At 40.2% G+C, this 22416-nt stretch overlaps 2 protein-coding genes across 2 annotated transcripts; one reads left to right on the top strand and one right to left on the bottom strand.

Moving 5' to 3' along the window:
• Window positions 1–1497: 1497 nt before the first annotated feature.
• Window positions 1498–8554, bottom strand: LOC118426885 (mitochondrial fission 1 protein-like). Its single transcript, XM_035836468.1, has 5 exons — window positions 8406–8554; window positions 3708–3840; window positions 2746–2822; window positions 2336–2441; window positions 1498–1920 (listed from the first exon to the last, which is right to left on the bottom strand). The coding sequence occupies exons 1-5, from the start codon at window positions 8448–8450 to the stop codon at window positions 1823–1825; spliced, it is 459 nt and encodes a 152-aa protein (XP_035692361.1). The 5' UTR covers window positions 8451–8554; the 3' UTR covers window positions 1498–1822.
• A 140-nt stretch (window positions 8555–8694) lies between these two features.
• On the top strand, window positions 8695–17381 carry LOC118426884 (glutathione reductase, mitochondrial-like). The gene is made up of 13 exons (XM_035836467.1): window positions 8695–8937; window positions 9581–9607; window positions 10111–10202; window positions 10659–10728; window positions 10938–11070; window positions 11255–11309; window positions 11626–11725; window positions 12156–12242; window positions 12624–12755; window positions 13646–13757; window positions 15192–15320; window positions 15637–15770; window positions 16254–17381. The coding sequence occupies exons 1-13, from the start codon at window positions 8764–8766 to the stop codon at window positions 16401–16403; spliced, it is 1395 nt and encodes a 464-aa protein (XP_035692360.1). The 5' UTR covers window positions 8695–8763; the 3' UTR covers window positions 16404–17381.
• Window positions 17382–22416: the final 5035 nt, after the last annotated feature.

Consider the following 22416-nt stretch of genomic DNA (forward strand, 5'->3'; position numbering starts at 1 on the left):
GCATTTTGTACCTACTAGTTGTCTAGTATTAAGAAGATTAAAAAAGGAAGAAAACCTAAAACTTGACTGAATGAAACTAATATTATATTAATCATATATATCGTTTCCCTTCGGAGGACAAAATCAGACTACAGAGGTGGCTAATCGCCGTCCGGTCGAATTTGAGGGAACCATGGACACTGGAAAAGATTCAAGATAGTATCGCCTCGTACAATGAATATAAATTATGTAATGTAATGTAACCCTCAATATTCTGTACATAAGACACATTCAACATCACAATTAACATGCTCTCTACACTTACCAAACAAAATACCACATTCTGCGGATACAAGTACATTTTGTAACTCGGTTATGTGTATCATATGCTTTGCAGGTAAGCATGTGTATCAATTTTGAAAATTATGAATTCGAGCAGATATTAGAAGCAAAGTCTCTACCAATTTTCTCATATGCTTAACACATACAAAAATACATGTACCTCCCTCTACATGTATAATAGCTACATGTAGCATTAGAAAGGTAAGTCACAAAACTGTTAACATTAAATGTTTCACTCACAATATCAAACAAACAATATCTGATTTGAACATTTAACATGGTCTCTCGAGCTATTATGATAAATACACACATAATATATCACAAAATGTAGATGAGTACATGGATATTCAAAATATACCAAGCTATACAGTTGCACAACAGAGAAATAGCAACTGTTGTATTTTTCATCACTCTTGCAAATTCAATTGCAATTGATCCTGTTTTTAATGTCAACTATAACAAAGTTCATCAATACATTGTACAATGTAGCTATTCCTACTTTCCAAGTCAAAGGAATAGCTAACTATATGTATGTATATAGAATAATGAATAATGCACAAATAACTACATGACATATATGATAAATATATTATCTACAACCAAACACATAGTCTAAAGGTTACACTGATGCTTCTACATTATACAGTCATGTAGTGTAATGAATTTTGTTTCAATCAACCAAAGATTCAAACTACAGTCCAGAAAACTTTCTCATACAGTTGACAGTGGGTTGGTGAGCAATATCAATATCATAAGTACAGAAATCCTTTCATGTTGTAATGCAATAAGAAAAGTGTATACGTAGCGTAACTGCAAAACCAATATCATGTTAACTTAGTATGAACCTTTGAACTATTTGTGTAAATGAAACTGAGCACACACTCAGGCCAGCTTTTGAGTGATCATGATTCATTTGGTTGATATTCTTTTGGTCATTATAGATGCTTAGGGCTTTGCAAGGTTGAATAGAACTTGCCTGGGGTCGATCCATATCATACTGTCTCTGGCAAGTCTCTTTTGTACTCCCTGCTTATAGTAGTTTTGGAGAGTGTAAAAGATATTTGGCAGCTACAATAATAAGCTTCTTTATTGTTTCAACTGTGCATGCACAGAGAGATGCAATGTGGGTAATATGTCAAAGGTAAAGGCTCCTAACTTGACACATCTTATCTTGTCTTGTCTAATGCATGTCCAGATATGTTTTTGTATAAGGGGCCTTCACCTTTGACATATCACCCACAGTGCACGCCTCTCCTCATGCAAAGCTGTAATCATGCAAAGGCTTATAGGCATGGATTAATCTCAAAGCAGATCCAACGGTAGCATATTAGGAGAGTATCAAAAGCTGGCAAGGGAGTGAAGCTGGTGTGTTTGGATACCAGAGGCTGATGACTCCCTTTGGCCAACTTTGATACTATCTTATGCCACTGGTAAATCTGCCTGGAGATTAGGCATGGACACCAGGCAGGAATAGACCCTCGTTGGGTTCTGAAACTGTGGTCTAGCTTTTCCCCTTGGAGACTGCGAATCCCAGAGCAGCAATCCCTCCGAGGGCAACAGCAGCGACCCCGCCTACGATGGCCATCCCCAGCAGACCCTCTGTAAACGTTACCATCAAATGTTAGTCATGTGTAATTAAGCGTGAGTTGCAGTTCTCCATATGAAGACATATACATGTACAATGGATAAGTAGGTGAAAGGATACTAGTTTTAGCTCAAGAAACACAACAAATCAGGGCTGTCTCCAGCTTTTGATTCTTGTCTGTCCCACTCAGTATATTTCAATGATCATTGGGTCATTGATGGTTGAAGGTAATGCAATGACAATTCAAGTCAAATCTAAGTTCAGATTACTGTCCTGGAGAAGCCTCGAAGAAAGAAGAATTTGTACTGCCTTTCTTTATTGTGTTTATTGAATGCAGATGAACTTTTATTCTGACACTTGTCTATGAGTCAAATGCTATCATTATATTATTTTATAATAACTAATTCTTAGCTAGGCATCTTTGCTCACCTTTGGCCATCTTCTCCTTGATAAGTTTCTCCATCTCCATAGCCTGGTGGTTCCTGGGCTCCACATGTAGGATGGCCCGGCAGTACTTCAGTGCCTTCTCATAGTCCTGTAATACAGAAACTCACAAATCATTATCTGCAAGGACTGGGCCTTATCATAGTCCTGTAATATAGAAACTTTTAAATCATTATCCGCAAAGGCTCGGCCATATGCAATCACAAATGGCACAAATTTGCAATATACTTCAACTATGAAAGGTAGTAAAGGGATCAGCACAGTCCCTATGAAATTATAATATAATATAAGCATTCATTGTCTTCATGATACTTGTAACTGACTTTGACTGCCGTGTTTGTTTGATTGTTAAGACATTATACTATAGAGCTGTTATTGTAAAACCCTTTCCCTACCTTGAGTCTAAAGTTGGCTATGGACAGGTAATACAGGTAATCTCTCTGTGTCTGCTCATCGCCTTGCTGGAACAACTCTGTAAAAAAAATACCCAGGCACAAGATAATCAGCAAATTCAGTAAAAATTTCTGAAGATATTCCTAGAACAAGAAATCTAAGATCTCACTTTTTGCAAATTTCTTCCTGCCATAGCACTATCCATCAAAGATGTTAGTGATCCTTCCCTTCGTCCCTTAATCAATCCCAGCTATCCCTCCACCAGGGGTCATTTGTCGTCGGTCTGCCTAAACACCACAAACTACCACAAATGACTCTAATAAGCGTGTTCTTCAGCTTTAAATGCAAGCAAGCACGATCCAACATTGCAATAATTGCTTCTTGTACACGAAATAACTGGTGAATACGTAGGACTTGCTGCATTTTTTAAATTCATAATTGTATAAACAATGTCTCTAGAGCGTACACAATGTCATTGTCCCACATACACTGCATATTAGAGTCATTTGTGGTCGTTTGTGGTGTTTAGGCAGACCCATTTGTCGTCAATATTCTACAATGCAGTGACTGATGATGATGATTCTACAATGTATATACTCTCCAAGAAGAGGTTCAGTTGTTGTTTGACATGTTTTTAGGCTCTTTATTGGGCTTTTTATTTTGTGCTTGGAGGGTGCATTTTATGGCCATTGCCCATTGGCTTACCAGTTGTTCATGGACTACACCAAAATATTTTCAGGAAAGGACTGTAACATTAATGGTGCAGTACCTGAAAATACTGCTAGGTGGCCAAAATTGTCAGGTTTCTTTGGGACCTCAATAACTACCCAATACTAAAAAATTCATACAATTCCATCAAAAACACCTTGACTTACAAGCGCAAACACTAAACAGTACCCCTCTTGGAGGTAAATCTCCTTCTCTATCTGAGGCAATGATGTCATGAGATGATTGATGATCTCACCTTCTAACAAACCTACACCTTTCTTGATATCGTTGCCATACTTGCTTCTCGTCAGAGCCCAAGCGTACTCGAACTGTGTGTTGGTTGTGATGTGTCCTGCTACCAGTTCTTTGTTGTACTTTTTCTCAAATTTCTGAAGGAAGAAACATTATAACCTTACATCAATATCACATTGAAAGAAACATGCATTCATACATCATTACAAAGCACAACAAAAACTGAGGGACGGACAACCAGTCTCCAGGGGGACGGAAAACACCGACCCCATCTTGCTTAAGGTTTCTGGTACAAGTTCATTGGGCTGTGTCATCACACAAACACTAAGACAGACAGACTAGTCTGTGAACACTGAAATAACTAACTTAATGCGTTGCATTGACTTGGGGCAATCTGGCAATCAACTATGCAAATCAAACAATTTGTTGCTGAACGGTGCATTCAGGATAAAAAATTACCCACTTCATAGAATTCAAGTATGCTTATATTTTCCCATAACGATAAACAGCAGAATTTAGAGCGATCTGACTACGATTTGATGTTGATATCAAAATAGCTCACTTAGAGCTCATGAAATGCAGTCCTTCAAAAATCAAAGAACACCTTTTGTCAGTCAATTTGAAAATCAACACGTTGTTGAAAATAATATCCTCGATTTTCCACAAGTTCCAGCAAACCCCCCAACCTTGCCTACCACAGTGCTCGGGGATATCGGTAATTATCTGAACCGTATCGGAAATACATCGTCTCTAATAACTGGAAATGTATCGGAAAACTGTGCGTATTGTCACCATAGTTTGTGTTCATGTGGAACTGCGTCGGAACTGTGTCGGCCACTTAACGTTTTCCGATACAGCAACGATGACCTTCCGATGGGAAAACAATTTCCAACATACATCCGATGGTTTTCCACGAAATTTATCGGTATCACATCGGTTTCTTTTTCCCACAGATTTCCGATGGCGGTCGCCAAGACAACAAGTAACAGACATGGCAGATGGGATTTCCCCGCTTGGATGTGGCCATGGCAACGCCGCTGAGTGACGTGTAGCCTCTTTATTGGTTACCATGGCTACTGAATGATTGACATACGAAGCAACCACGTGATCCGTTCCATTATATAGCGTGGAGTGGCGTATCCACATTTCTACGTGCTAAATGTTATAGAATGAAAGCAAAGTTTGTTTTCTCAGCGGTAGCGTTAAGAATATGAATAAATAAAGAAAAGGGAAACTTCAGACGATCACTTTGAAACCAGAAAGTGTGGGTTCGAGCCCTTGGTGCGACATTATTTTGAAGGGCAAAATATATTGTTACCATTTTGTTGGGGTAGAAAAACAAAACGAATTACAAAGTTCCAACTTCCTTTGGAAACACTTGCCGAGACGGAATCAAGTCAAAAGTATGAAACTTGCCAGTATATATATGTAGACCCTTGGACCAAACCAGTCAAGCTCGAAAGCTCCCTGAGATCAAGGCGGTTGATGATGATTGACAGGGTGGGCCCGAAGGCTATTCCCCTAGCACCTTGCGGGCGATCAAGGCGATTATGTCAAGATTCCAACCACCCACAGGGCAGACATCACGCTTCGGTTTTTCTTCATCAGCGTGAATGCCTGCTGACGCTGTGCGCCAGATGGTACGGGTTCGTTCCTAAATGTCAGCATCAAGGATCTTGAAAAGTGCCGACCTGATATGACTTGTAAATTCAATCCATGCAGAAAGTTGTCTATGCTTGCATACTTCAGAATGTGGTTCTTAAAGTGGCCAAATTATATCTATTTCACAAAGCTGTACATAAAGATACTGATTTTAGTGATTTGGACAAGAACAATTGCGTATATCTCATCGTGCGCCAAACCCGTTCACAAAACATGTTTATTATCAGAGCAATTCAATAAATAAAAACATTTCATAAATTATGTTAATGAGGTCCCGAGCACAAGTTGGTGTGAACACCACTCATGCATATAGTTGTCTACGCTTGCGTACTTTGTATGTGGTTATTGAAATAAAAACATTACATCTTTTTCACAAAACTGTATAAAAAGAAACTGATTTAAGTGATTTTGACAATAACAATTGCGTATATTTCATCGTACGCCAAACCCGTTCACAAAACATGTTTATTATCAGAGTAATTCAATAAATAAAAACATTTCATAAATTATGTTAATAAGGTCCAGTTTATGAGCGTTTTCTCTTGCCGAGCCGTCAACCCAGTTGCTTATCATAGATAGACGGACAGAAAATGAATACCGTACTTTCTCGATTAAAGTACCTTTGTTTGGGAAATAAAAATCGTTTCTGACTGATCTGTAATGGACCTCCTGCCTTCAACTTGTTAAAATAAATAAATCAGACAACAGTTCAGCCTTGGTTTCTTGCATGGAATATTTTGGCACCGCTTACGCTAGTTAATGTCTTGTCACTGTCCACGGGCGCGGCTGGTGGACAAACGTAATTCATTTGTGCATGAGCTAGTCCCTCTTTGAGATTTGTCTCGGTGTTTGCAATTGGTTGCCACAAATTTTCGTTTTACCGGTTCTACATTTGGAACTGCAAGTCTCTCTTTTACTCTTATAGAAAAACAACACGTCTTTTGTGAGTTATATTTCGGAGTTCGCCACGAAATGCCTGTGACAGAACCTCGTTTATACGTGACAAATATCAGGTTATTTTTGCTGTCAGTTTTCGCTGATTGCCTGTCAAAAATGATTGAATTTGCGTTAGGCAAAGTTTCAGACAGTCCGGCGCCGGCGGCACGATCTTCAAAAGGCCAAGATCTGTCAATCAAGACTACGCACCGTGGGAAAGTGTTCATTTGTAGTGGCCATCTCGGAGCTGCTGTTTGCTGATGTAGTATCAAATCTCATAATCTATAGTTCAGTTTTATCCAGATCCCAGACGATCCTCGCTATTTTTGTTACAGCGCTCAAATTTCAATCAAATATCTGGCTATATCAATTGCAATTTGAAGAGTTGTACTCACAGAAAAAATGTGCCGCTAACATGCGTGTTTGTTTACACTTGAGGTACGTGCGGGTCCAACCTTTAGCTTGCGTTGTTCTTTATATCTTACCGTATTTTTCTGTGTTCCGTTGATACATATAAAAAATGCTGACACAGTTTTTGTAACATCGGATTTTATTGCTAACTTTTTGCACTGCTTTACAACCATATCTTTATGTGGGTAAATAACTCCAACTAAGTAAATCACAGTTCTGTGAGCTGTTGTTAATCGCACGGCCGCGGTGACCGCGGTAAGAATTTATGTACATGTACAACGTATCTCTTGCGGAAACCTTGTGGCGTCTTCCATACAATTTCTGCGGATGATTTCGGGACATCCAGAAGTTTTTTGTAACTTTGCGTATCCTAATTTCTGTGGAAGATTGCACGACGTACTAGTATTGTGGAAGATTATGGGACGGTCTACTAGCGGAAGAACCGGAACGTCTGCAGAAACTTGAAGCGCATTTCGTGGCCGTTACTGATGACACATATACGATTGTATTCTTTTATAAAAGCACTTATGTCATCCTCTTGCGTCAAAATATCTTCATGGATTTCATGGACCCATTTCGACGCACAGTATTTTAAACTACGGTGATTCTGAAAAATTGTTCCGATAGTGCACGTGGTTGTCTGGTTGATCCTTTGATCTGTCTTGTACTATTACGGTCCGGCAAATGCTTGACTTTGTCTTTTTTATCAAGTGATAATATCCATATCTTGTTAATAAACTATAGTCTGTGTAAACTGTCTTTGGCTGAGTTCATGTTAACTTTCGAAACGTGTTAGTTCCAGGATTAGTGTTAGTATTAGAGAGTTAGTGTTTAAGAGACAAAACGAACTTTTGAGAAAAACAGTGAAACAAATGAACACGAAATCAAACTCAACGGGAACAAAACGGATAAATCAATAGACAATTTAAGCTAAATCGGTTCTTCCGTGACAGCACATCTCCATCCTCAAACTTTGACGGTATTGACGAACCTGAAGAACGGGAATACACGACATTAGTCATGATCAACATAATGCACTGGTCAATTAGCCACCGAAAGTGACAGTGGTTAAAAAAGCGGGCACCGTAAAATTATCAATTTCCCTGGTTAAAAAAAAATGTAACGTTAAAAGAAATATGTATGGTAATCAACAAAAAGTATCAACTCTGTAGCTCGTTTACTGATATCGAGATATTCGTACATTATCCTGTTAATCGGGGCCTGACGCCTATCATGACCTCAAGTGACCTCCAGTCGGTGCGTGAAAACCGACACATTTCCGACATCTATCGGGCACGTATCGGAAGGCTGACGCGATCCGCGGGAAAACAATGGGCGGGCGCCATTGATTTGGCCTGATTTCTGGATTTCTGTCGGATCCAACGTCGGAAAATCTGAATGTGAAAATCCGACACAAATCTTACATAATTACGTTACCAACCCGTTAACAACCCGACTTCCCCGTGCACTGTGTACGTGTACCATGGTTGAAATCTACCATGACTCACAGTCATCCTTGCCTTGCCCCCCCTCCCTCCCTCCAGCTTTCGCAGACGACAAACATATTGACAATAGAGATGCTTACAGCCCGCTATTTTACCGGTAGAAAGTACACATATTTCGAAGACATACCTATCGTACATTTCTAACTCTTTCTCTGGTTGAAATAAGCCACGACAAATCCACAATTCACCTTTAAATCCTCCGGGTCTACAATATCGTTGATCACTTCCTCCATCTTGTCACCTGCGTGCTCTCGTTCCCAGCCACGCGTGACGTCACGTCAACGCCTGATGGCTCATATCATAACACAAGAAACTGGCCTACAGAGTATGGCTCATTGGTGGCTGAATATATGAAAAATAATTTGTCAAATAGGATGATTAAATTTCAAAACCAGCAAATGCAAAGCGACGTTTCATGTTTAACATTACTGCCCTGGATACGAGATCATCGAAAGTAAATGTAAACTCTAACCTCTGACCTCTAGGATTAGGGCCAGGGGCGTGACAAATCAGATAGAGACTTGTTGGACCGTTCCTTTATTTGTTATGTTCGTAGGGCGCATTTTCTACAGGTCTCTGTGCACCATGGCGCCCGTAGCGAAGAGTTTCGACTACCTAGTGATCGGGGGCGGGTCCGGCGGGCTTGCGAGCGCGCGGAGGGCGGCGGAGTTCGGCGCCAAGTGCGCGATCATAGAGAAAGCTCGGCTCGGAGGAACTTGCGTGAGTTTTTTTTTGCTCGTCGAAGTTTGCGGTGCGGCGGTTTGATTTGCTGACTCATTGTCGGTTGGGTAAAGTGGCACATTATAGCGACCCTAGTATAATCACGATTAGCAGGAAAATAGTGCACTGTAATATCATTACATCACTCTTAACTTTGTGAAGTCGAAATTCAAATTGCCCCCGATCCGATTAAATTAAGCATTCAGTTGTGCCGGTGTTCACAGCGTAGCTTTACAATGGAACATTCCAATATGTTGTTCCCCAACCAATTTAGCGAGTCATTAATGACCTACCATTCAGCTTAGCCAGCCCTCAATTTACTGTACAGTTGTTGAAAAGCATAGAGTACCCCCATGCAGACCCTCTCATAGATCTACATGTAACAGTTATGTTATAATTATATATGAATTGTATATGAATTAACAATGATCATCATCTTTAGTAATTATTATGGACAATCAATGGACAAGTATCATCATAGTAATTGTTAACACATGTTTCTTGTGAAGTTTCTTGTAAAGATTGTTCTTTACTGGTATCTATAGTAAATGCAACAGGTTGTTCACGCCTGATTTGATGTTGGCCTGGCTGCAGTACTGGCACGGAACGCTATGATGATGATTTGATGTTCTGTATGTTTCAGGTGAATGTTGGATGTGTCCCCAAAAAGGTACTGTACTGTAGATCTTGAAATATTCACCATGATTATTTTCATGGTTTTGTGGTATGTCCTTACAGTGCAAAACCATGACACTGTGAATGTGTGTATCTGTACCACAGTAGTTAGTATTGTTAATGAATCAACATGAATAGTTTCAACTTGATACCAATATAAGTTTAGATACCTGGCTTTAAAGTAAAAGTGTCATTACAATACATGTAATGAGACTGTCTACTTGCAATTCCTGGACAATTCTATTGCACATTTTTTCTGATGATCAAGATTAACTTATATTTCTTCCATGCCGATTAAGAAACTACATGTATATTACTTGATCCCATCAAGGACATATGTAATGTCCTTGCTTACATGCATGCTTTTTGTAAATTTCTTGTACATTGTTTCAAGGAGCTTTTATCTGATAAAAGCTCCTTGATTGTTTTGAGCTTTCAATGGCAGTACCAAATCTGTACCTGAACCGTGTGCAGCATGATAGTATGTTCTGTGTCCAGGTGATGTGGAACACAGCAGTCCATGCGGAGTACCTGATGGACCACAAGGACTATGGGTTTGATGTCAACGGCACCACCACATTCTCATGGAAGTATGTACCCTCTGTTGTTTTGCACGATTAGCAAATGATAACAAATTAATAGGAAAGTTTAAAACCTTGTAAAACTGTCTACCTGCACCTTAACCAGTACCTGTACCTGCATGTAAAATTGTTTAGAAACAGGACCTAAACATTAACTACATACTTTTTCTTATACTTAAGATTGGTAAATCCTACAGTGTCACACAGGAGAAAATGGTTGTATAGTATACACAATGTCTTGAACAAATCTTGCCTATAAATTGTTATTTCAGCTTAGAATTTTTCAGTGACATTGTAAAAAAATTAGCTACTAAATGTATCTCTGTTTTGTGATAAAAATTGACTAACATTAACAATTGTTTGTTTTTTCATACCATGCAGGCATTTGCTTATTTTTTTTAAAGTAACATGTATTTACCAATAATCTCACATCATTCAAAAATCTATTTCTATGTCTTCTTGCAGGACCATTAAAGACAAGAGAGATGCCTACATCAAAAATCTGAATGGAATTTACAAATCCAACCTTGATAAGGTATTTTTTTTGTACATAATTATGTGAACAAGACTGACAACAGACTGATACAATTGGCTAACTACTAGCGTCCAGGTTTGAGCAGGTCTGTCTACAACATTGGGCAAACTTATAACACAGCAAAAAAAACTCCTTTCCACTTCTAACACAAATTGAAAATGAAATTCTCACAAAACTAAAATGAATTTACATTATTGTATCTTCCCCAGAGTCAAGTTGAGGCTATAGTAGGGGATGCCAAGTTTGTTGGTGAAAGGTGTGTGGAGGTTGATGGAAACAAGTACACGGCAGAACACATCCTCATCGCTACAGGAGGGCGTCCTGTGTTCCCTAACACTCCCGGTATGTTTATATATAGTCACTTTGAATTCCATCCATGTACATATCTTTCACTGCAAAAAAGGGTAACTTATACTGTATGGATACCATGTAAGATGTGGTGCCTAAATATTAGATTAGGCTGGTTATTAAAGTATGTAGATGATTTAATTCTGAATTGTACTAATCTGCAATTAATATCTTTCAGGTGTTGAGTATGGGATTTCTAGTGATGGATTCTTTGACTTGGAAGACCTTCCAAAGTAAGATGCCTTCATTTTTGGTACAGTGATGCTTTTTACACAACCAAAAGAAGGTGCAATATTCAAGACCTCTCTTTTTACATCAAATACTCAACTCTTCTGCACAGATAATTCAATTACAACTCTTGTTTTTAAGACTGTGTAGCATTTTTGGTATTTTATGTACTATTTACCATTTCTACATTGTGCCATTGAAAGGAAAATTTTTTGCATTACTGCAGTACCCAGACTACCAAGGAAAATGTATTGTTAATCATTGTAGAATCCTGAGTACTTAAAGTATCTCTTACAACCCCTTATCTCTGTTGCTCCCCAGGAAGGCAGTAGTGGTTGGTGCAGGGTACATCGCTGTGGAGATGGCAGGAATTCTGAAGACGCTCGGATCAGATGTGTCACTATTGATCAGGAAAGACAAGGTGATGAGTCAAAGGATATCATCAATCTACCGGTATGGTCACTAGTCTTGTAGATTTATCAAACAAATGTCAAGACACCTATCTTGACAAGTAATCCAGATTCTAGTTGGTTACACAGAGAACCTTGAATATCTCCAGATTTATGTATGAAGCATTCTATAGACTTTTCGAAATAGTCTGGGGATTTTTCCCCAAAATCTCCAGATTTTCTGGATAATCTGAAGATTTTTTCCCCAAATCTCCAGATTTTTCAATTTTTCACGGCACATGATGGCCCCTGCTGGGGTCATACTATGGCATGGAAGCTTTTCACAAAGTATAAACTTTGTATGTATTAGCTTTAAATGGTTAGAAGTATTTGTCCAAAGTGCAATATTTGTCCATAATCAATCTGTAAGCTGTTCTTCATGTGTGCACTGTCTGTTTCCAGGTGTTGCGTACGTTTGACAGCATGATCAGTTCAGAGCTGACAGAGGAGCTTCAGCACATCGGCATCAACCTCATGAGACAGACACAGGTAAAACTTACCTTTTTATTTCACCTTCAACTCTCTTCCAGCAGACATTAATTCAGCCACAGCAAGCTTTAAGGTGCAGCACATGAAAACTACCCAGCAGTGCAGTTCAGTTCAGTTCAAGACTGTGTGAGGTTCTAAGGATAACTGACAAAATGCATTGTTGGAAACATTCAATTTAACTACATTCAATGTACATTACTGCTAATTGCCACTCTATCATTGATTAAACTGCTGCATTAAATTATATATATATCATATATAATCTCCCTGGTTCAATGCACCTGTTACAGCAGTGCAGTCAGTGATAGAGTGGCGATTAGTCTAATTCTTTATATGTAGAAAATTTGCTGACACTGTATGCTGTTTGTACTATTTGGTAAGGTTTCCAAAGTGGAGAAGGCTGCAGATGGTAGGCTAACTGTTTTCACCAACAATGGGGAGATCTCAGAAGTGGACACCTTACTGTGGGCCATCGGCAGAGTTCCCAACACAGAGATCGGACTGGACACTGTGGTAAGTGCATCTGCACCTGCAGTTTGGTGCTGAACTGCTAGGTGGCATACAGGTACTGTAGAAGTCATGATTCTCAAAGTGCTGGTAATCAGGTAATGTTGCTTATTGTTTCCTTTGTGACATATGTGCATTACCTATTCACTTAGACAATTACATGTAGATGCACAAGTTAATGCAGACAAGATGCTTAAAGTGTTCATAACTATAGATTCATGATACAGTGACAATGTTTTATGATTGTCATGGGACGGGCAAAGCCGTCTTGGTATTCGGACGCCTTCCGGTCGTCAACACATTCTGTTAGGCCAAAGCAGTATATTTTCTGTCCAGGCTGCAGTACCATCCTGGATCACCAGACACTGCTTCTGTACTGTCTAAAATACCTAACATAAATGATTATGCATTAGCAATACCAGGGCTCTAGCCAGCGTCCGTTTTTCTGTCAATTGACGGAAATTTGCTGTGTGTGACGGAAAAGTTTTTAAACCAATCCGTCAACTTTGACGGACAAAAATTCTTGGTGGAAGCTACAAGCGGCTTGGAGACGCTGTCCAGGGTCGGAAAGCCACACACTGTTTGTTTTGCTATTGTTATGATCGTTGACTTAGTGTGTCGGCGCCCTTTTGCATACAATAATCTCATTAAAAACCCGTTTTTTCCAGGTCTCAGTTCCGTCTTTCTCACTTAATTTTCGCGGTTTTTGCAAAAATGGGAATTGGCTGACGGAAAAAAATTTCGAGCTGGCTAGAGCCCTGAGCAATACGCAGTGTTCACTCCTACAAATTAGGTCCCCTGCTTGCAATTTTTCCCTGACATGAAATACCTTACAACATACTTATTGAGTTGAAAAACATACTTATTGAGTTGACAAACAAATGTTTCTGCTCTAGGGGGTGGAGCTTGATTCCCGTGGGAACATCAAAGTTGACGAGTATCAGAACACATCAACGAAGGGCATCTACGCACTGGGGGATGTCTGTGGGAAAGCACTGCTTACTCCAGGTAATGTCATGACCTCTGTTTGTTTGTTTATTTGCTAGGGTCAATAGTATGCTAGGGAATTTGGCCGGCCATAGGAACCAGTATCGCTAGGCCACCTACTATTTGTCCAACTTCTACTATTTGACCAGTGATCTGCAGAGCCTGCTAGAGGCTAGCAGGGTCACCAATCATTGAGTACGTCAGAACGTGCCAGCTGATAGTCTGTCTGCAGACGCCCTTTTGTGCCAACTGGAGCTAGACACATTAGGCGCTAAATGCTGGGCTTCTGGAGTCCGCAAGACGCTAGAGGAATGTGGTTTTGGCTATGTCTGGCACTCTCCCATATCATCTGTCCTAAATCCATCACAAATAATTCCATCCATCGACCAACGTTTAAAAGATATGTACCTCCAATCTTTAGTAACAGCAATGCGCAGCAACAACAAATTACGAACATACAGATTACTTAAAACTACTTACAACGACGAGAAATACTTAAAGATTGCAAACATTCGGCACAGAACAGCCATCACAAAGCTCCGCATTAGTTCACATAGACTCCACATTGAAAAAGGCCGACATAACCACATTCCTCTGGAAGAAAGAATCTGCCAATACTGTAACTTGAATAAGATAGAGGATGAGTGCCACTTTATTGTTGAATGTACTTTATACAACAACGAAAGAAACGTCCTTTTTGAAAATATACAACATGTTCCCAAATTTCCGATACTTGAATGCCACGGAAAAATTTATATTTCTCATGCAATTAGATAAGCCATATATTATTGATTCCATTTGTCCTTATGTTTATAACTGTTTTAAGAAGCGAGAAGAAGTTGAACTTGTACATACTTGAATGTATTAGCATATGCAGAGATGATAAGATACCCTTTTTGTCAAAATTGTACCTTATCACTAGCGCTACGACCTGTACTTAGCTTGTTTGAGCACAAATGTACAATAAAGGTCATTCATTCATTCATCATTGTTTTTTTTTTAATCTCCTGTCAATTCGACAGATGAGCAGGCATTTGCCGGTGGGTTCTGCAACCTGTTTGCCTGACCTGCAGCTGCACATGACTTTTTATGGAGAAGGAGGGGTGTGCAATTCCTTCTCCATCCTCTCGTCTACACGAGCACTTAGTCTCACAAGGACAGAACTGTATGACACGTGTGAGACGACTCCAGCAGATGCAGCTTTGTTGTTCGGAGTATCCGTCTCCTAGGAGGACTTTCGACCAAGGATGTAAGGGGTTCCTCCTACCCCTTACATGATACATCCTTACCAATCATTGTAATCTAGGCGTGATGGTAGTATTACCCCAGGTCTGTGCTGTGTAGGTCGGCTAGACTGATTGCTCGAAATATGAGTAGAGAATTAGACTCTGGCTTGAACAAAGTAAAAAAAAATCTGTTTGGTATATTTGTTGTCTATTTTTGTTTATATCACAGTTGCCATAGCAGCAGGAAGAAAGCTGGCCCATCGTGTGTTTAATGGTGAGGACACCAAGCTGGACTACAGTAACATCCCCACAGTGGTCTTCTCACACCCTCCGATTGGCACAGTCGGGCTCACAGAAGGTAAAAATATTTCTCAATATCATCCTCAATGGTTTCCTTCTCATCAGCATGTCTACGTTTCTGTTCATCACCAAAATTACTCAAGGACAGCTGAATGGATTGTTCAAATACTTTAAAAATGCAATTATTTGAAGGCTGAGGTATCATCTTTTTTCATATCAATTTTCGTTTGCTTTGTTTTGTACTGTTTTTGTATGTTATCTGGAAGTGGATGGGACTATGGGATTGGTCAGTAAACTGGCGTCTGTCAAAGTATAGAAAAAGACTCTTAGTCTTGTTATAGTTATGACTTGGCGTGTAATATCTCTGTTTTCAGAGGAAGCAGTGGCCAAGTATGGGAAAGACAACATCAGGATGTACAGCGCACGTTTCACACCCATGTACCACGCCGTCACTGAGAGGAAAACTAAAACTATCATGAAGATGATCTGTCTTCTTCCTGAAGAAAAGGTAATAATACTGTATATGTCATTAGTTCCTTTGTTTGTTTGTTTGTTCATTCGTTCGTTTGTCCATTCGTTCGTTCATTCATTCACTCATTTATTCCTTCACCCATTCATTTCTCCCGTCCTTGACAAGCTAGTTCATGGTTTAAAATGTGCATTGTGCAGTGTAATGCATTGTGGGTATCATATCAAAGTTTAGGGGCCTTGTTCCAGGGGCCTTGAACTTTGACATTTTACCCATAATACATCACGATGCATACATCAAGCCATGACTTAAATCATTGCTTTGTGCATGCTTTGATTGCTTTTAACCTTCCAGAGGCACACTGATGGTCTCATGAGACTGGACTGCTAAAGAAGGAAAGAAAGCTTTGATTGCTGAATTGTGTCTTTTGAGATGTGGGCAAATTATACATGTAGGTGGTTTGCTATTTGCTAAGCATCTTTGATGTTTCCTCATACCAAAACTGTTTCTCACCCCCTCCAGATTGTAGGTATCCACATGATGGGGATCGGGTGTGACGAAATGTTACAGGGATTCTCTGTGGCTGTGAAAATGGGCGCGACCAAGGCTGATTTCGACAGCACGGTAGCCATCCATCCAACCTCTTCGGAGGAGCTTGTGACGATGCGATGACTATCTTGTACAGACGTCAGCACGACAGTGTGTTCAGAAGATGGTCATAGTAAACTGTAGACAGTGTGCCTTTCTTAAAAATTTTATTACAGCCTTGAATATTCATGGGAGTTATATTTTGTTTATTGTTTTTTTAAAACATCCACACAGCCAAGATTGTGCAACTAGTGGGTGACTTACTTTTTCATCACTTACATAATCAATGTAGCTTTTCTAATCAGACATATCTTCATCTACACAAGGGAAACTGTTAAAATATTGAGCTTTATATAATCACTTAAATGTTGGATTGTGTAGCAAAATGTGTCACATCAGTGAATAATTTCAAAAAAATTGCTGCTTTTAATGATGATGATGATTATGATCTTGATGTTTTTCACATACTTACCTACATGGGCTAAATGCAGTATTTATCTTCATAGGGAGATGGGAGCAAGGCTATATCCTATCTACCTCAATAATTTCTAAGTAATACACACAGCACCACTTGCTAAACGTCAGATATGTCAAAAGAGAATCACGAATGTTGGTTGGCAACACAATTACAACACTCTGCCATAAGTGTCTAGAACAAGGATTATTTGTATTTTTGGTTGTAACTGCTAGGTGGCATACATGTAATGATACATACATGTAAAGAATTGGGAATAGCCCTGTAATTACACCACTTCTGCCTTCAAACCTTCCATTGCAAAAGACATGGGCAGTGCCTTTTTATGGGCAAAAACATGCTAAATATATTCCTGTGGTGTCTATCAGTAGTAACCTTGATTTGTCGCCATTGAACAATAATTGCTCTGAAGCTTGTAAAATGCTTGTAGTTCTAGGCAGAAGACCATGTGATGTAACAAAATGAAATACATGTAGAATGTTTTCAGACGTAGTTGCTTTTTATGTGTATCCTAACGACTTTATTGAAAAATGTGTAATGTTATACATGGTAAAATTGGTAAATAAAAAGGTAAATTAATGATTTTATCATATGGACTATCAATATACAATATATTTAAGTAGAAGAGTCAGTGAGATGTGTATTACGAGACCATTAACGTTGGTACCTTGAGTGTGTTAAGGCTGTTGCCTTTACAGGTCCCCGTGTCAAGTCATTTATAGGTTTAAGGGGGTGTTTCACTAGACTGCGCCTTGGGAAAGGCGTTCGCAAACCGGCGCCAATCGGTGAAGAGGAAATGAAAATCACAAAAAGCCACAAGGCTGCTCAAAATGGTGTAAAACGGCAAACATTCTTTTACCACTGCAAATCTCTTTTTGATAAATTTTCAATTTATTCGGTTTTTATTCAGTCAAGGCTCCTTGATTCAGTGGCAACATTGCCATCTCCAGTCAAATAATATCCTGTGGCAAAACTGAGTACAAAATGTACGTGACGTTCCAGGCGCAGCTTTCTGTTTTGCTCGTCTTTGCTTTGTACACAAATGCGTCGCATGTCAATGTCGCCACAAATCTAAGGAAATTTGGCACAACTTCACACATTTGGCGTAATTTTACAGAGCAATTTGGCGCTGTTCATTGAGTTACCAGCTTTAGTTGCGATGTCTTTGAATGATGGATGCCCGTGGGTCTGAAATAGCTTAAGATCCGACGTAGAGGAAGAGTCTGTGTACATTACAAGGAAGTGGCCTAATTTTCTACTTAACGTTTGTGTGATAATCACCTTCGTATGACCATGCGAATAAACACGTTTTGATATCTCTGGATGTTCAACATGTCATGGATGTTTTCCGTCTGCGTTCTCAACGTCTAAATACCGGCTCGTTGACTCCAGGCACCAGAAACGTCAGTCAGTGCAAGTCTCTTATCGGTCAGGAACCTCATACTAAGTTCACTGGCCTGCAGCGGCGAACAACTGGGCACTATAATACCAGATCTCAGTGGATCGGCCAATGTCTTCTCTCATGCGCATTGCAACGAGCTTGACCTTCATAGTCCACGGAAAATGGTGTGAAAGTCCAACTACAGTTGTTCGAATTCTTCCGGTCAAGAGCAACTCTATTCATATGCATCGGGCACTTCTCCTACATTAAATCATGCAAATCTATTATGATCGGATGTAGTTCGTAGGAGGTCTGTAAGAACAGTTTTTGTCATACGCAGAAGTACGCAAAATAAGCACAGCACGGTCCAGTATGCCTACAGTAAACTGGCAAAAAACGACTGAGGTGCTTATGAACTGCGCATTGTGCGCACCACGGCGTATGACAAAAATGTCAGACCTCATATGGACTTCATATATACGCTCGTATGATTACGTGACCGCACTCACATCAGACTACTTTGCTGTGTGCTTATAGATCAGTGGTCACTAACCCTATCTCTAAAGGGAATTTCTCTTGTGCATAGTGGATATAGTGTCTGTCCTCCCTGTCACAACCAGTTCTAGTGCTAGAAGATAAGATCTTTAGTGAGCTTAAGTGGTTCGAAAATCACTGCAATTTGGTTCACTTGTTATCGGTCAATGAACCTGAGTGGGGTAGCTAAGGCTATATTAACGGTCAATGGCACTCCCATGTAGATTGATAAGCCTACTTGACATTCCTCTTTCTGTTTAAGGCCATGTCACAGAGCCAACCATGACTTCCCGACCTTCTCCGGGCCATGGCTGGGAGTTAGTCGTGAGCGGGGTCATCAGTGGGTGGGAATTGGTCGTAGAGGATGACTATTAGTATTTTAAAGTCGTCTGCGCCGTGATCGACTATGGGATTTGACACATCAAACTCTTTCAGGAATGGGGTCGTGGAGTGACCGTGAGTAAAAGTTGTGGGAAGGTCCTGAATGGAGTCTCTACGTACCAGACTGACTACGCTGGCTATCATTTATAGGGAGAATAATTTGCCAGGGGAGTTTTGGTACCACTGAGGAGATGGCCGACCGCGCAGCATTTTAAACATCTTAGCATGGACTGACTCCCCTGCCCAATTTCTCATTTTTTTGCCGAATTCTGTTATCCTCATACCCCCGTATCCTGAATGTAGCTTGCCGAGACGGGCAAGGTCCTTTCCACGACAAATCCCCCTTAAGAGAACCTAGCCAACGTTGAAAATCGCGACCCCCCCATCCCCAAATAAAAACCAGCCCCGTTCGAAGACTGCATCGGAGGCCATCCTGAATGCGTGACAGGCGCTTAGCGTGCCCCAGCTGTCGCGTTAACAGGTCGTAAAAGACCGGATTAGCAGTTGACGACAGACCTCAGTGGTATCACTGTCTCCTAGGCATTTAAGCTAAAAAGGTAAGGTAGTCGAACCTCAGACAGCGGTCTCAGATGGCTATCTACGGGTCATTTCAGGCCATCTCTACCCTTCTCGATCAAAATGTTTTGGGTACTTTTAATTTCCCAGTGTCTTTTAATATCAGGTCGTTATGGGTATCTACTTAGATATTGGTATTATGGTACATTTGTTTTCTTGTTACGTAATCCACGCAATTAATGTGTTAGATCGAGGATGTCTAGATATCGTAATCGGAGGCCATCCTCCGTCTGGTATCAGCCATACGGTGATTTACACCACCCACCCGGACTTCAGGAAGAATAATGACATACAGTATCAGTAACTAATGGACGTCCGAATCAAACCAAACCCATAGGCCATGTATACATCTATCCCAACTCTCACACCAGTGAAACATATGATAAAAGAGACGTCCACAATACACCGTAATACGAAATATGTGTTAATAAAACACGTGGATTGAATAGGCGAACATTTGTAAATATTCGGTAGGTAAATATTGATTAATAAATCAATATTTACCTATCTTCTCTTTGGAGCTTACTAGAGAACACCCAAGTAGCATCTTTATAGTCTTTAATAGCCTGAGAACGGAGCCATGTTGATATATAGGATATGATTTACATTTGTGTCAAATTCTAGTCTACGATATATCTTTGGTATACATGTGTTGTTTGCATCACTTACAAGCTTCTTGTGGCATTTCTAGTGACACTGTCTTTAATTGTATTCACTACCATACACTGTTGTAATACACTGTAACCCCTTGGTTTGCAAAGGCAAATGCACAATTAACATTATCCTCATTTCAATATTTATCTGGGATTGTAACGCAAGCATGCAAAATTACTCATAACAGTCGTAAATTGTAAAGATTATAGATCATGCGTAGGCACAATGGCATTTAGAATTTATTTATAAATGATGGTATACACAAATAGAATTAAATGCATCTGCTAGGTACTATAGTGGATAACATTCCAACACTGCTGTACAAAAAGAAATACCTACAGTTTCAACGAGAACCCTGGAAAAAAATTTCCAATACTAGTCAATCAACAGAAAACCTTCCAGCAGTGCTTGCGTTTATAAAGATATCACCTGTCAGACTTTCTGGCTTTCTGTATTCTATCGCCTCTTGCCGATGATACTGGCATACGTTTGCAGAATATACTGTAAAGAAATAAACTTTTCCAACTAAAAATTGATACACCGAAAGTTTCGACTGAATCGCCCAGTCTTCATCAACTAAGAGAGGATTAAAGGAGGCCAATACTCAATACGACGTGTCTTACCTTCCGCCAACCACTATATTATGGAAACATGTTGATTTTGTGCAGTTTGTTGTGACTTGGGAATCTCCTAACCCGTAGACACGCAATCGGCAACCCCATTTACCCCATTTATGCCGTTCACTGTTCCATTACCAATGACGGCAGCTTCCGCGTTTGCTTTCTCTTCTTCCTCTTTCAGTCTAGCCTCCAGGGCTATTTTGGCCTTAACTTCCTTTCTGATCTGTTCCACATCCACTTCAATGCCCAGCTTCTTCGACATCGCAGGCTGTAGGAACTGGAGAGAAAAATTACAGTGGTAAATATATTTGCACATCCTTTACCTAGCCATTATATTTGCGATACGTTGTCATTGAAAAGTGGGAAATGCTGTCGTCAGTTTTTACGACTGTAGTATGAGCGAGAACACATGCACCATCATTACTTTCTTTACTTTTCCATATTAATCAATGTATTTTACGAACATTTTTACCACATTTCGTTGGTCAGTTTTGCTACTGCAGTGCAAGAATACTAGTCTCGAACGTAAAGTTTGACTTCTATAATTTTGAATTACCCTTAACGTGTCGAACATCTGTGCGTTTCCCAGATACTCGATGATGATGTCGGCGCCAATCTGTGGTCCGTAGCCGGCCATGATCATGTTATACCGCCACAGCTCCAACACTCGCCGGAGCTGCGGGGATGCACAAGGGAAATGTGGAATACTCATGTTCAGTACTCACCCACTTCCACGCTCGCTCGCTCACTCACTCACTCACTCACTCACTCACTCACTCACTCACTCACTCACTCACTCACGCACTCACTCACTCACGCACTCACTCGCTCACTCTGTCACACATTCTCTCTCACACATACAGGCTCCCACGCTCAATAACTCTTCCTCGCTCACTCACTCACTCACTCATTCACTCACTCACTCACTCACTCACTCACTCACTCACTCACTCACTCACTCACTCATTTACTCACTCACTCACTCACTCACTCACTCACTCACTCACTCACTCACTTACTCACACTCACACACATACAGGCTAGTAGTATAGTAGGAGCACGCTGAGTCCAATTTTCAGGCGCAAGCAGGCGCAGGTCAAAGGTCATCGCCTGCCGATATTATCTATTCAGACGCAGGTCAGAGGTCAAATATGATTTATTCAGGCGGAGCAGGTCAGAGGTTACATTATCTATTCAGGCGGAGCAGGTCAGAGGTCGCATATGATTTATTCAGGCGCAGATCATAGGTCAGATATTATGTATTCATTCGGGGCAGGTCAGGGGTCAGATATCATATATTCAGGCGGAGCGAGGTAACTATGACAAAACCCACCCCACCCCAAATGAACCTCCCCCTCTCTAATTGTGAATGACATGCCCTTATTTGGCCTGGTTAAGTCTACTGAGATCAGTCTTTAATGGATGCGCTGAAAGCACAAACAACAGACGTCTTTCGTCAGTTACTATATCACAAAG

The sequence above is a fragment of the Branchiostoma floridae genome, chromosome 12 (genome assembly GCF_000003815.2).
Source record: "Branchiostoma floridae strain S238N-H82 chromosome 12, Bfl_VNyyK, whole genome shotgun sequence".
NCBI lineage: Eukaryota > Metazoa > Chordata > Leptocardii > Amphioxiformes > Branchiostomatidae > Branchiostoma > Branchiostoma floridae.